This window comes from Jaculus jaculus, chromosome 3 (assembly GCF_020740685.1).
Source record: "Jaculus jaculus isolate mJacJac1 chromosome 3, mJacJac1.mat.Y.cur, whole genome shotgun sequence".
Taxonomy (NCBI): domain Eukaryota; kingdom Metazoa; phylum Chordata; class Mammalia; order Rodentia; family Dipodidae; genus Jaculus; species Jaculus jaculus.
The window spans coordinates 12038983-12053005 of record NC_059104.1 but is presented as its reverse complement, the minus strand read 5'-3'; the positions used below and the strand labels follow the sequence as shown (position 1 = coordinate 12053005).

Genomic DNA, 14023 nt, shown 5'->3' with positions numbered 1-14023 from the left:
ATGCTGCTGGACGCGGGGCCTCAGTTCCCGGCCATCGGGGTGGGCAGCTTCGCGCGCCACCATCACCACTCGGCGGCCGCGGCGGCGGCGGCGGCCGCGGAGATGCAAGACCGCGAGCTGAGCCTGGCGGCCGCGCAAAACGGCTTCGTGGACTCGGCCGCCGCGCACATGGGAGCCTTCAAGCTCAACGCCGGGGCGCACGAACTGTCTCCGGGCCAGAGCTCGGCGTTCACGTCGCAGGGCCCAGGCGCCTACCCTGGTTCGGCTGCTGCTGCCGCGGCCGCCGCGGCCCTCGGGCCCCACGCCGCGCACGTTGGCTCCTACTCCGGGCCTCCCTTTAACTCCACCCGGGACTTCCTGTTCCGTAGCCGCGGTTTCGGGGACTCGGCGCCGGGAGGTGGGCAGCACGGGCTCTTCGGTCCAGGTGCGGGCGGCCTTCACCACGCGCACTCGGACGCGCAGGGTCACCTCCTGTTCCCCGGCCTCCCCGAGCAGCATGGGCCGCACGGTTCCCAGAACGTGCTCAACGGGCAGATGCGCCTCGGGCTGCCGGGAGAAGTGTTCGGGCGCTCGGAGCAGTACCGCCAAGTGGCCAGCCCGCGGACCGACCCCTACTCGGCGGCGCAACTCCACAACCAGTACGGCCCCATGAATATGAATATGGGAATGAACATGGCAGCGGCCGCGGCCCATCACCACCACCACCACCACCACCCCGGTGCCTTTTTCCGCTACATGCGGCAGCAGTGCATCAAGCAGGAGCTCATCTGCAAGTGGATCGACCCCGAGCAGTTGAGCAACCCCAAGAAAAGCTGCAACAAAACTTTCAGCACCATGCACGAGCTGGTGACCCACGTCTCCGTGGAGCATGTTGGAGGCCCGGAGCAGAGTAACCACGTTTGCTTCTGGGAGGAGTGTCCGCGCGAGGGCAAGCCCTTCAAGGCCAAATACAAACTGGTCAACCACATCCGCGTGCACACCGGCGAGAAGCCCTTCCCGTGCCCTTTCCCCGGTTGCGGCAAGGTCTTCGCGCGCTCTGAGAACCTCAAGATCCACAAGAGGACCCACACAGGTAACCGTGGGGTCGGAACTGGGACGAAGTGCCGAGAGGGGAAGAGATGCTCAAACTGTGTGGGTGAGTGTGTGTGTGTGTGTGTGTTGGTGTGTTTTGATACCGGGCGCCAACCACCAGCCGGAGCCCTGGGACGGGATCTGTTTTGGGCGCAAGGGAGCCAGCGGCTTGTTTTTGTTGGAGGATGATACGGTATTATTGGACAGGATTTTTTTTTCCATGTGCGGAAATTTGAGTTTAACGATTAGCGTCACATCAAATGTGTGTGCTCGGAGTGAGGCAACAGCTTGGTTTTTGCTCAGCCTTGGTTAATCATTTCCGTCCGAAATCAAACGTACAGACGAGACTATGAAAATGTGCTCTATTTCGCTGCCCGGGAAGCCAGCCTAGAGAGGACTTGGCCAGCTTGCCTGAATGTGCTTTTCTGCTCCGGGTGGACATCTGTGTGTGTGTGTGTGTGTGTGTGTGTGTGTGTGTGTGTGTGTGTGTGTGTGTGTGTGGTGTGTGTCTGAGGGGCTCGCGTGCTTTCTCACTACTTTTAACTCGGGGTCCAAACGCTGTTTGCGGGACTGTTTCCCATTAAAACGAGTCTGGTGTGAGCCGTAGCTGTAAAGCGCTTCTCATTTTTAAAGTGTTGTTTTTTTTTTTTTTTAAGCCCGTCTTGGGGTGGGTCACGGGGGCTTTAAGGTGGTTTCACAACAGTTCGTGAAATGCTCTAATGGGCACCAGAGGGTTTGCAATTCCAAACTTGGGACCCACAACCGGGCCTTGAGAGAGAGAGCCCGGGGCAGCCGCGTCCCCGCGGGGCGATCGCGTGAAAAGAGAGCCGCGAAAAGAAGGCGCTTCCCGCCTCATAGATTATTCATCTATGACCAGGTCTCAGCCAAAACCGTGCCAGACGATTTCCTAAAAGAAAGCCAAATGTTTTAGCAACTCCCCCAGTCAATATTTACTCCGAAGTGTGGGATGAGCCAGCGGCCTATTGTTCTCTTTTGGGAAGGGAGGGAGCCGAGGTGCGAGACGAGTTTTTAACAAGGTTTAAAATTTGAGAAATTTATTTGCATGAAATGTTCGCTTTCGAGTCCTGTGCCTCAGCGGATGCCTTAAAAAAAAAAAAAAAACAACTTAGGTGCTAATGGAATTTAACGTTAAACGGGCCCCCTTTCCAAGTGGAGCGACGTTTGAGTTCTCACACCTCTAAATGACTGCAAGCCTTTGGAAACCTGGCAACCGGATGGGGGGGGGGCGCCAGAAAATGAAACGGGAGATTTTTGGAAGATTTTCTGGACTCCGACCCCACACCCCTCAGCTTTTCTATTCTACACTCATTAGAAGACTTGGTTTATCTCTCAGATTTATCTCCCCCCCCCCCAACTTGTTCTCAAAAGATTGGAAGTTATGCTAGGATTGTGGTTAATCCAATTTGCAGAATTTTGGATAGGGAAAAAAACTGGCTCAGTCACTATCCACACAGCCGGGCCCCCCATACAACACAGTAACTCCAAATGTAATTGCTTACTGGCCCCAAAGAGAAACGACAGCAGCCTGTGTGATTCTGATAATGCCCCAAATATTTTGTCATAACAACAGCCTCTCTCCATGGCTAGACCAACTTGTTGGGAACTGGGAATCCTAGAAACCCTTGTAAGAAAGGCGGACAGGGCCAGGAGCTAACCCAAATTCCTTCGATATGTAAGGAGTTGGGCGTCAGCCTGGGAGAAAGTAAACTGTGAAATAAATGATCTGGTCAATTTCATCTTAACTCTGGGGGTATGTGTGTGGTGGTGGGGGGGATCAACCTGTTTCAGAGACTGTCGGGGCCTCTCTTCTAACTCTACTCCCCGAGTCCTGGCTCTCTGTCCCCCCCCTTGGCAGCCTGGCTAAGGGTTTCTCTGGGGTTCTGGGTGTCTTAACAGCAAGCGCCTTGTTTTGCCGTCCACAGGGGAGAAACCTTTCCAGTGTGAGTTCGAAGGCTGTGACAGGCGTTTCGCCAACAGCAGCGACAGGAAGAAACACATGCACGTCCACACCTCCGATAAGCCCTATCTCTGCAAGATGTGCGACAAATCCTACACGCACCCCAGTTCTCTGCGGAAGCATATGAAGGTATCAGCGCGGTGGCCGGCCCGGCTCACCAGGGGCCTGGATAACCTCAGCCAACCCGGGAGGGGTGTGTGTACATTTCTGGGGTGCTCCCCCCCTCGGGGACCTGGCCTCACAGCAGCTGCACTCACACCCAGTCCCCTCTGGTCCTCCCTCCCGCCTTTTGTCTTGCAGGTCCATGAGTCCTCCCCCCAGGGCTCCGAGTCCTCCCCGGCTGCCAGCTCTGGCTACGAGTCATCCACGCCCCCGGGGCTGGTGTCCCCCAGCGCTGAGCCCCAGAGCAGCTCCAACCTGTCCCCGGCAGCGGCGGCGGCGGCAGCGGCGGCGGCGGCGGCGGCAGCCGCGGTGTCCGCGGTGCACCGGGGCGGAGGCTCCGGCGGCACCGGCTCCGGCGGCGGCTCGGGCGGCGGCAGCGGCGGGGGCGGCGGCGGGGCGGGCGGCGGGGGCGGCGGCAGCTCTGGCGGGGGCAGCGGGACAGCCGCAGGCCACAGCGGCCTCTCCTCCAACTTCAATGAATGGTACGTGTGAGGGGCCGGGGCCTTTCTCTCCCTCTCTCTATCCCCCCCCCACCTCGGTGCGCGCCGCCGCCCCGAGGGGCATCTTGTGATCCTGTTAAGAATTACCAATCTGATTTTTATGATGATGAAAATGATTTTACCAGCAAGAGGATTTTTAAACTTTTCTTTTTTTTTTTTAAAAGAAACACAAAATCTAGGCATGAACAGCAAAGTATCCCTCTGGAGTCTCTGAAACTGAACATATAAAATAAATAAAAAAAAAAAGTAAAAAAAATCAACCCACAAAAGTACCAAACCAAACCTCCCTGCCAAATCCCAAGCCCACTTTCCCTCCCCTCTCTTCCCAGGTCTTTTGACTAACTGTACATAGCGGATCCCTTCCTTATCAATCTCCGCGGTGATTTTAATAGCTTCTTGGTGTATAGAAGTTTGTCCATTTGTAAACTCCAGATTGCTTTCCTTCCTGCCTCCTTCCCTTTCCCTTCTCCAAGTGATGGGCCCTCTCTTTTTCTCTTTTTAGTTTACCTTGTTTCTTTTTTTAAGTAATGTGGACGAAAAATGGTTTATTTTGTATTGTGGTATTGAATATTGTGTTCCTTTTTATAAGGCAACTTGATTGTAAACTTCATGCAACCTATAGACTGGAAAAATGAGCCGTGCCAAAGTCTCCCTTCTGTCTGTCCAACACACCAGCCCATAGCACACACATACACACCACCACCAACAACGCTTGTGAATGTATTTTTCTGTTAGCTGGGTTTACATGTGATGTTTTAGTGCTTTTGCAAGTTCAATTTGTTAGTTACTGTATGAAAGATTGTTGGGGGGGGGGGAATAAACGTTGTGCCGTTAGCTTTTTCCGTAATAACACCCTTCCTTCTGTAAATACCCGTTACCATATTTATCCATTTGTAATTAAATTATGGTATTAACTTGCTACAGAGGAAACAATATTTATAAAGAATGTTTCTTAACTATAAATATGTACAATTGTGGGCATAAACTGTTTCAGATTTTTTATTTGAAGGTTTTAAGTGGTTTGATCATTTCTTGTGATATGTTTTGAGAGTAATGCATACAGAAATATAATAAAATGTGTTGAAACTGCATGAACATACTATATATTTTTTTCTCTAGCAAAGTTATTAAAATGGGAAGGAGGCAGGCATGAAGGCTGACATGGGTGTGAGATAAGGGGCTGAGTGTATGGGGAACAGACATTCTGGGGAGAAACGTGCATGTTTGTATAGGGGAAAAAAGGCCAAACTACTCCTTTGGCAAAAAGTCTCAAAATTATTTTCTGCATCTCTTTGTTGAGTAGCTGAGAATGAATTAAAATTTTGGAAAGCCCCTGTGAGGAATGTCGGCAGGAACCTTCAGAGTTCCTAATGGCTCCATTATCTGAGGGAGTGCCTTTCTTTCTTTCAGCTATTTGGACTGGATTTAAGAGCACTAAACATTTCCTTATTCTTTGTTCCCCTTCTACCCTGCCCCCTTCCTCTCCCTCCCTCTGAAAAGCTGAGGTACAGTTATTTTTAATTGCACATTTAAAACGGAGCTGAGGACTTTGTTTTTGAACTTGGCCCAGTGATTATAGTTTAAAAGGGCTCGTTTCTACCACTGTTTTTTTTTTTTTCTTGAAATTGTATGAAGATAGCTTGTTCAAGAAATCCCGCTTATCAAATTAAGCAGTTGTGAAGCAATAATCAGGATGTTCAAGAGAAAGTAATAATATGCTTAATTTTGTTTTTTAAATAAGAGAAACAGGGAAGCAGCCGTCCTTGGGTCCCAAGTGGAAGGGAACCTCTGAAAAAATTCAGTAAAATAAAATATATCAAGACAAATATATCAAGACAAATTTCCAGGAGAAAGTGAGCTTTTCTGGAAGATTCGCAACTGTGCCCTCCCCCCCCCACACACACAGAGAGAGAGAAATCGGTCAGTTGTCCAACAAGATGCTCGAAGAAAGAAAGCACAAATAATTTTAGTAGCTCAAAGGTAGAGATGGAGGAAATTAGTTTTGGATCTCTGAACCGTCCAGAGCTCTCCCTGCTGCCCCCACCCCAGGTTCCCTGTAACTCAGAGAAGCCCCGGGTGGGCACAGAGCTCTCCCCTAGCTGGGTAACAATCCCAAAGCAACACCTTCAAAGGATGATGGCTCAGTGCCGCTCTGCATTGCGCCAGCCTACAGAGCGGGGGAGGCTGGGAGAAAGAAGACTGCTTTCTCCATTTCACAGCCCTGTGCCCTGGGCCGAGCCACAGGCCCGGGCAGAATAGCCCAGAGGGGCGCTTGGGAAGAGCTGGATACTGCTGACCTGCCAGAGGCCACACTACCTGTTCATTGGCAGGCGAAGCACTCCATCCAGCCTGACGTGTGTGTGCACCCGCGTGTGAGGCCCACAGGGTGACAAACGCCAGGCTGGCCCTCCCCAGTGGTCCTGCGAACTGCCTAAGAGCCTACTCCTGAAGCAATCAACTCTCTATTAAAATCAAATTTATAACCCCTAATAATATTAAGCAAAATTATTAAAATAATTGGCATATGTTACTGATCCTTGGGAGAATTCACTGAACACATTATAAAGCTGTGAGGAAAATCGTTTAGGGTTTTCCAAAGCCCCTCACCCGAAGGGGTGGGGTGGGGTGGGGGTGGGTGGGAGGCAAAGGAATTGGGATTAAATATTCATCACTTAGGCAGGAAGGAAAGGGCCGATTGTGAATGTTTTCAACTTTTCGATGGGGGAGGGTGAGAATGTTGGTTTTGAGACACCTCCTAATCTAAGCAGGACTGAAGGGTGTGTGGGGGTCAACCCTGGCATAACCTCTAGGCCTTTCTTTTATTTGAAGCAAGAAGGGGGCAGAATGGGTGGCCTCGCGGCACTGAGGGAGAGCTCCCTTTAGGGCGGTGGACCCTAGTGTTAGTTTTGAGTAGGACTATAAAACGTGAAGAGACAAGGCGAGGAAGACTACGTAGTCTGAAAGTGGCTTCCTAGTGCACCCCAGGATGTGCCCAGCGAGGACGTGGGAGTAGCTTTCCAGCAAAAAGAAAAGAAAGTGGCGCCCAGTTCCTCCATCCTCCATGGCTTTGTGCAAAGGAGTCAGCGACCCTCCAACTCCCTCTTTTCGCCTTTCTCTTCAGCCCTTCCAGGTTGGAAAACTGAAGGAGGAAGAGAGGATGAAGAGGTCAGAATCGCTCTAGGAAAACCCAAGCGGCCATCTGGCACATGGGTCTGCACCCCGAAATGAGTTGGGGTGCTGGTACCTCCCCTGCCTTTCTCCCTCACCCTCCTCGCCCCCACTCTCAAGGGACCTGAATGCTAACTTGCCCTACCCTTGACTCCAGGGCCGCAGCTCCTCCTTGCCTTGTCTCGGGGTGGGGTTGGGGAGGGGGGTGCCCTGAACTGTGCCGCGCGCATCGCTTGGCCGCTGGGAGGCCCGACTTGCCTTTCCGCCAACTTGAACTTCGGCGCACCCGAGCCCGCCCGCCCGCCCGCTCCGCGCTCAGCTCCACCGGCCGCCGAATTAGCTCCCCTCAACGTGAGGTTCGCTTTATCCCGAGGCAGCTGGAGCTCCCTCGGGAGGCCCATCATTATTATTATTAATTATCGTGATCCTCAATGCATTATTAATGACCACAATGATAACTGGCATGGGTATCAGCTTCTCTCTCTGTTCAGGGCTGTCCTCCGAAGGCCCCGGGCAGGGAGGGAGGTCATTCCCAGCGCCGAGGCTGCGGCGGTTCTGCAACAGGACTTGGGTCAAGGGCTGAGCCCTGGCGGGACACTAGTAAAGGAAACTTGTCCCTGGCGCCCGCATACCCATCCCAAGCCCCCCCCCCCCCACCCCCTTTCCTCTCCGCCGGCACCTTCGCTCTTCCTCCACCCCACCCCCTAGCCCCTTTGTCTCTTTTTTCAGACGGATGTTTTCAGTCTCAAGTGGTTTTATCTTCCGCACAAAACCCTGAGATCAAGGGCAGATCACAGGCTGGACCGGGGGGAGGGGGGGGACCTCGGGTTTCCCTGTGCTGTCCTGCGTCCCTGTGTTGGCTCGGAAGGCCTGGGACCTTGTCTGGGTTGGCGAGACTTGGGGGGAAGTGTGTACCAGTAAGTCCCTGGTTGAGCTTATTGGTAGCATCGGGAGACGTGCGGGAGATTCACCAACCAGCCAGCAGGAACTCGGATCCCTCTCTTTCCAAAATTGTGCCCCCCAAAAAAACATTCAAGGGAGGGGGCATTTAGGCCTACTTCCAAAAGCTAAGAAATCGAGGCCCCGGAACAACACTTCCTCCAGACATGATTGAACTTTGGGTGGGTTTTGAGATTTGTTTTTTTAATTTGTTTATTTATTTACTCATTTTGCTGAAATGGACACATGCTGGGAAAGGTGAGTCTCGGGCTCCAAAGCAGATTCTACAATACTCGTGACTGGCCATGCTCTGCTATCCCCTGGGCTACCACGCAAACTTTCAGCTCTGCAGCCCGTGGCCACCCCAACAGACCAGACCAGACCCCAAGAATCGCTACTTTGAGCTGGCAGGGCATTCTCCTTCCCTTCTCTTTCCACTGCCCTTCCCCTCAGCTGATAGTCACTGGTTTTTGTTTGTTTGATTAATTTTAAGGGGGAAAAGATCTAGATCTTTCTAGACTAGATGGAGTGCTCAAACTATCATAAAAGTTCAAGTCAATCCTGCTGGGCGCCTGAGGAGGAAAGGCAGCCGTGGTGATAGGAACAGGGTGTTACAAATGAGCCCTTCTGTAAAGCGGCCAGAGGGTCCGAGTTCATGGTCAAGGCTGTGGGGTGACTAGGGCCAGAAGGTCCCCACCCTGCCTCCCTCCTGAATGGTCACTCCACAGATCTGGAGTGAGGAGGGGAGGTTTGGGCCAGGGTCCTCCCCTTGCTGCTCCACCCCTACCAGACACTGCACCAGAATCCTTGCTGCTGGGGCCACCTTGTGCCACGCGTGCCATTTTCCTTTTGTTCTCTGGGGCCAAGGCGCTTTTGACACTTTGCCTTCTGACTTACAGTCTGCTCTAGTCCAGCATCCCTCCTGCCCCACCTGGTCTGAGAGAGTCTCTTGCGCTCCTGTGCACCCACACAGACACGCACACACTCCAATACATACCAATCTACTCACACACGCTCACCTCCCGTGGCCGCTTCATCTCTCAGCCAACAGCTTGCGTGGGTGGGAAAGACCCGAGTCTGCAGAGATGCGGGTGGGTGGTGGGAGGACCAGCCAGGGGATGGTGCCAACCCTCCTTCGCTCCCATCTCCTCACCCCTTTCTATCCTTGCTCAGTGGGGATGGGGGGGTCAGACCCACCCCGCACCCACCAAACATCACCGGGCCGCCCTCCCAAAGGCCCAAGTCTCGAGTGTCCAGGAGATAACTACGATGGGCAAAGGCCATGCCCATTCTCAGGAAGTGGACGGACCAGATCGTTCTACCCACCTGCTGCGCCCTCCAGTCCCCTGATGTGTGTCTAGGAGCTCCCCAGCCTCGGTTAATTCTAGAGTGAGCGCTCACTAGCTAGCACCGTAATCCTTGCTTCAATCTGCCCCCTTCCCAACATCCCTGGGGCCAGCTCCTTTTTCCCAGAGGCTATGCCAGTGGCCTTGGGGAGCAGACCCGACTGCAGCGCAATTTGAGAAGGGGGGGGGGGGCGATGTAGAAATAATGTTTATAACGTCAGAGATAAGCATAGGTAACCCTCAGCCATGGGGCTGCTTCTAGGAGGAAGACAGAGGCCTGGGGACACTCTGGATTCGGTAGACCTGCCAAGTGGATATCGAGGTCCTCTGATGGGGGTGTAGGGAATCTTATTGCAAAAATCTAAACCCTGCCATGCTGGCCTCCTGCTACAGAAATAGCTGGATTTTTTTCTTTCTTTCTTTCTCTGACCACTGGGCCCACAGTGGTTAGGGTGGCCGAGCGTGGTTTCCCGAAACTCTTTGGAGTCGGCGGCTGGTTCTGCGTGCCCGCTGCCCCCAGCCGCCCCCCCACCTCCTTAGCCTGTCTCCCTCCCCCCGACCCCCCCCACTCCCCGCGCGCCTATGAATGGTGGATTTAATGAGCGCGGGTGCGGCGCTAGCGGGGGGGGGGCGGGGGGGTTGTGAAGATGCTATGACCTGTAGGGAGTGCGAGAAAGGTCAGGCTCACGCAGGGTCGGACTTGGGCTCCTCCCAGACCCACGCTGCTCCGATATTGATCCTGGGAGAAAGATAAACAGAAAAGTAGGACTTTCGGTCATGAATACTAATGAGCCAGGGTAGGGGTTTTAATTGCTCTAGACTTCCTCCCCCGCCCCCCACTTAATCTTTATTGCAAACTTCGCTGGAGTCAGCCTGCTCGAGTTTCGTTTTGTGTATTCTCATCCCCTCCCCACCTTAGATTTTTTTTTTTTTTAATGTGAAATGCCCAGGCCTTTCAAGTTGTCAATTTGACTTTCCCTCCCTCTCAGTGCTCAAGAGTCCACAAACCGTGTTCCCAAAGTGTCTCTGCTCACTAATTCTGGAAATGTAGGGGATACTATAAAATAAATTGTTTCAATGTGGCATTGGCGAGTCTGCTCCCTGACTTCCTCATCCTTAGTGTTTCAAAGACTCCGTGTGTCCTTGGCCTTTAAACTGCCTCTGGACAATTGCATCTTTTCTCTGGGCATTCACCAAGCTCTTCAGTTCCTTTCTGTTCTAAACGTGTGCGTTCTGTCTATCTGTCCTCAAGGGTGCCCGGTTCTCAACTCTCTAAGATTTGGCACGGGCTTACCAACCGCAGTGTCTAAGTGTTCCCATCTAGCTCTGAGTTAGTTCTCAGGCAAGCAAGTTCACCAGTTCATATGGATTTAGTGTTTTTCTTAGGTACCCATAGTGGCACTGAAATAGGATACAGTGAAGTAAGGGAGGGGTTCAGAACTATTTCTGCTTCTGTTCTTGGTATGTATTTGAGAACTTAGCTGTAACTATTTTTTTGTCTAAAATTAAAGTCATTCTTGATTCTCCCCCTCACATAACTCAGCCAATCTCATAAAGCACTTTAATTGGGTGATCAGGAGAGAAAAAAAAAACAAAACAAAACATACAAACCCATTTCTGCAACAGGCTAAGTAGCAATGTGTTGAGACATATGCCAAAAAATTTTTAAAGAAATCAACTATTCCAGTATTTTGGACTAAATAAGACTTTATTTCATATCATTGTCAGTGGGTCTCAGCACTGAGGTCTCCTGAGGATTCTATTTTACTTACACTTTTCAGTCCAAACTTTTTTTTCTTCTTCACACAATGATTTATTATGTAGGTAATTTTAGGGGATACAGTTTACAGCTTGAATTATTAGACTGAACACCTCTGGCTGACACCACGACGCCTTTTTTTTTTTCCTGCCTGCAGCTGTGACTCACAACCCCATTTTCATACCCAACCCGTGCACATTCCTTCACAATGTATACTTCCTTCTTGCAAAGATCAAACGTGCTTTGGTCAACGTGTTTATTTTAAAATACAGGAAAATTAAAACTAAACACAGCTCTACTGAAAAATCCCCAAATGTATCATATTTTCCTCCTCCTGTGCCCACAAAAAAAAAAAGTAACAAATTGCACTGCCTTCTGGAGTCAAATTTTGAATTCAGGGAGAACTCACAGACACAGTTTTCATTTTATTATTAGAAAACCTCCCACTTTTGCTCATAGGTGGATACCATTTGGATGTCTTTAGTCTTCACTATTAAAAAACAAAACAAAACAACAACAACAAAACACACAAGCCAGAAAACAAGATCATTAAGAAAATGCTGACAAGCATCTGCTTTATGTACCAACCTACACACACCCCATTCTTAACTCACTTTTCCGCCTTAAGTCTTTTTCTTTTAATTATACCTTCCAAATGCAACTTTAAGTGATGGGGGGGGGTGCTCTGTAATATTTGCCAAATGGAAAACAAAAGGTCTGTAACTCAAAAACAAATTCTCAATTTCCAGACACCTCTGTGGGTCTTTGGTTTGTAGATATGTTTTCTTTCCTTTCCAGTGCAGGTGATTAATTGCAAGGTGGAGTCACTCTTTCTCATCACCCAGATCCTGTGGCATGGTGGGATCACCTATAGGTTTTCATGGACAAGCTGCTTTTCTGCAGCCACTGGCTGCTTCCTACAGGCTACTCTGTGAAACAGACTTAGACCTCTTCTCTCGGCAGCAATTTACTCGGCTTCTTCAACCACACATTTCTTTAACGGGGCAGAAATTGTTGGGCTGTTTTTAATCAAGTTTGGAAGCTGAATCTTTTTTCCTCTGACGACTGTGCCCAGGGGTGGATCCGGCCGAATGTCTGGCGCTGCGGGCAGCGGGTTTGGCCACCCGTTTTTCAGACACAACACCAGAGAATGGCATTGAAGTAATCGCGTGTGGCAGGAATGTTGAAAGCATACCGACCTCGCTTACTTCCCAAACCCCTGCGCTTTAGGTTCTGAATTCGAAAGGAAATCTAGAATGGTACTCATTTACCTCCTGGGGCGGACCAAGGATCTGGAGAGAGCCTTGGTACTTTGCAAATGTTCTCTTCAAAATCTTTCATATTGCATGCTGCTTAGGATCAATAGCAGTCAGATTTTAAAAGAACTGATTGGTTAAAACTTTTCTAGATGTTAGTGATAAAAAATTAACAGATGACAAATTTCTTTTTTAGGAAAAATTGAAGGGCTTCTAGACAATGATTTTTATTTGATCCTCCTATTCTTTAAGGGAAGAAAACTTATAATGCCTATTTGAACATTTTTTTTTTCACTACCTAACCTTCATAGTCTATTGAAGATTCTTTGTAAGGATGGAGAACTGGGGATTTAAAGACCAATAACAAAACATAGACCCAGATGACAGTTTTCCTTTAAGATACCTTTCTTCCTTTTCTGGGTTTTCAAATGAGTTTTCCAGTGACTTTTGCTTATGTGAACATCCTCTTCAAACTAAAATGCATTGAGTATTTCCCCCAGATAACCTACTCATATTTCTAAAAGTTCTAAATGGAAATCAAAGCTTTTTATAAAGTCATGGTCCACACTTCATATGGCCAAATCAATTTATTGTATATTTCCTTTCATACTTGGTAGATTATCCAGAGACACAAGAAAATTTTCATATTGAAAATGTCAACTCTTCTGTTAAACTTATACATTTGAGAAACTAATTTTATGATATTCAATTTGGGGCTCATAATTTCACTTCAATTTTTAAATTAAAATAACTTTTATCACCATATTTGGATAGAGAGCTGCTAGTGAAAAGTCAAAGTATTAAATACACCTCAACTATCTTCAGGCGGGCACAGGCACACTCTCCTTGAGAAAATGTTTCAACTGAAGAGAGAAGTCCTACCAGCCATCTAACTTCAAATTAACTGCTGTTTAGAAAGGTTTAACACAACTGTTTTATAATGTGGCAAAACTCATAAAATTACAGGATGATATTTTTCTAAATTTTCATGTAACAATTTACTAATTAATTTTCATGTAATAATTTACAGAAATGTAACAAATGCTTGGCTTTGCTGGAGAAAACATTGCTTCACCCACTTATTATCATGGACACCATATAGCATGCTATTGTAATTTATGCTAATTCTCTCTCTCTTTTTTTTTAAAACGCAGTTGGTTCACTTGTAGAGAGTCTACTATTCTCTCAATATTCTTGCACCTGAAGACTGCATCCTGAGTACTCAGGTTGAAAGGCAAACCCAGAGCTTTTGGGAGAAAACAAAAGATAGCTCCCTGACAGATGCTATTTTGGGTGTCTTTTCTAATAAGCAATCTCAGAGCTAAATTAGCCTCATCACCCCCTCCCTCCTCACACACTCAAGATTTGAAGTCCAAAGGACAGTCCTGCTTTTATTTTGATAGCCCATAGGCACTGCCATCTACTTCTGTGCCTCAAGTTACATTTTATGTTTAACATGCCATAAGTGTTAAAAAAATCATTTTTCAAAGAGAGCATTTTCAAGAAGCACTTCCTCTCCGGCTGCCTGACAGGACTGCTCCCCAACCTCTTGGCTGGAACCCTTGCTTTCGATTTGTTTGTTTCACACATTTCTCTGAAGAAAACAGGCTCTTTGCGCTGTTTAATTTTGCTTTTTTAAAATGCATTGTTTCTGCCCCAGACTCTTCTCTGAAACAAATCCCTATCGAAAGTGGATCAAATTCGTTCCAAATACGGGATTTGGATTGATACACCCATGCTACAAATATCTTTAGAGGTTTTTTTTTTTTTTGCAGAAACCTTCACTTTTGCAATGCATTTTAAAGTAGAGTTGCCCACTTCTCTCACCATAAACCAAAATTAGC

General features: G+C 48.9%; 1 protein-coding gene across 1 annotated transcript; it reads left to right on the top strand.

The window, feature by feature from the left end:
* Zic2 (Zic family member 2) lies at window positions 1-4007 on the top strand. The gene is made up of 3 exons (XM_004663360.2): window positions 1-1072; window positions 3015-3178; window positions 3350-4007. The coding sequence occupies exons 1-3, from the start codon at window positions 1-3 to the stop codon at window positions 3701-3703; spliced, it is 1590 nt and encodes a 529-aa protein (XP_004663417.2). The 3' UTR covers window positions 3704-4007.
* The last annotated feature ends 10016 nt before the right edge of the window (window positions 4008-14023 follow it).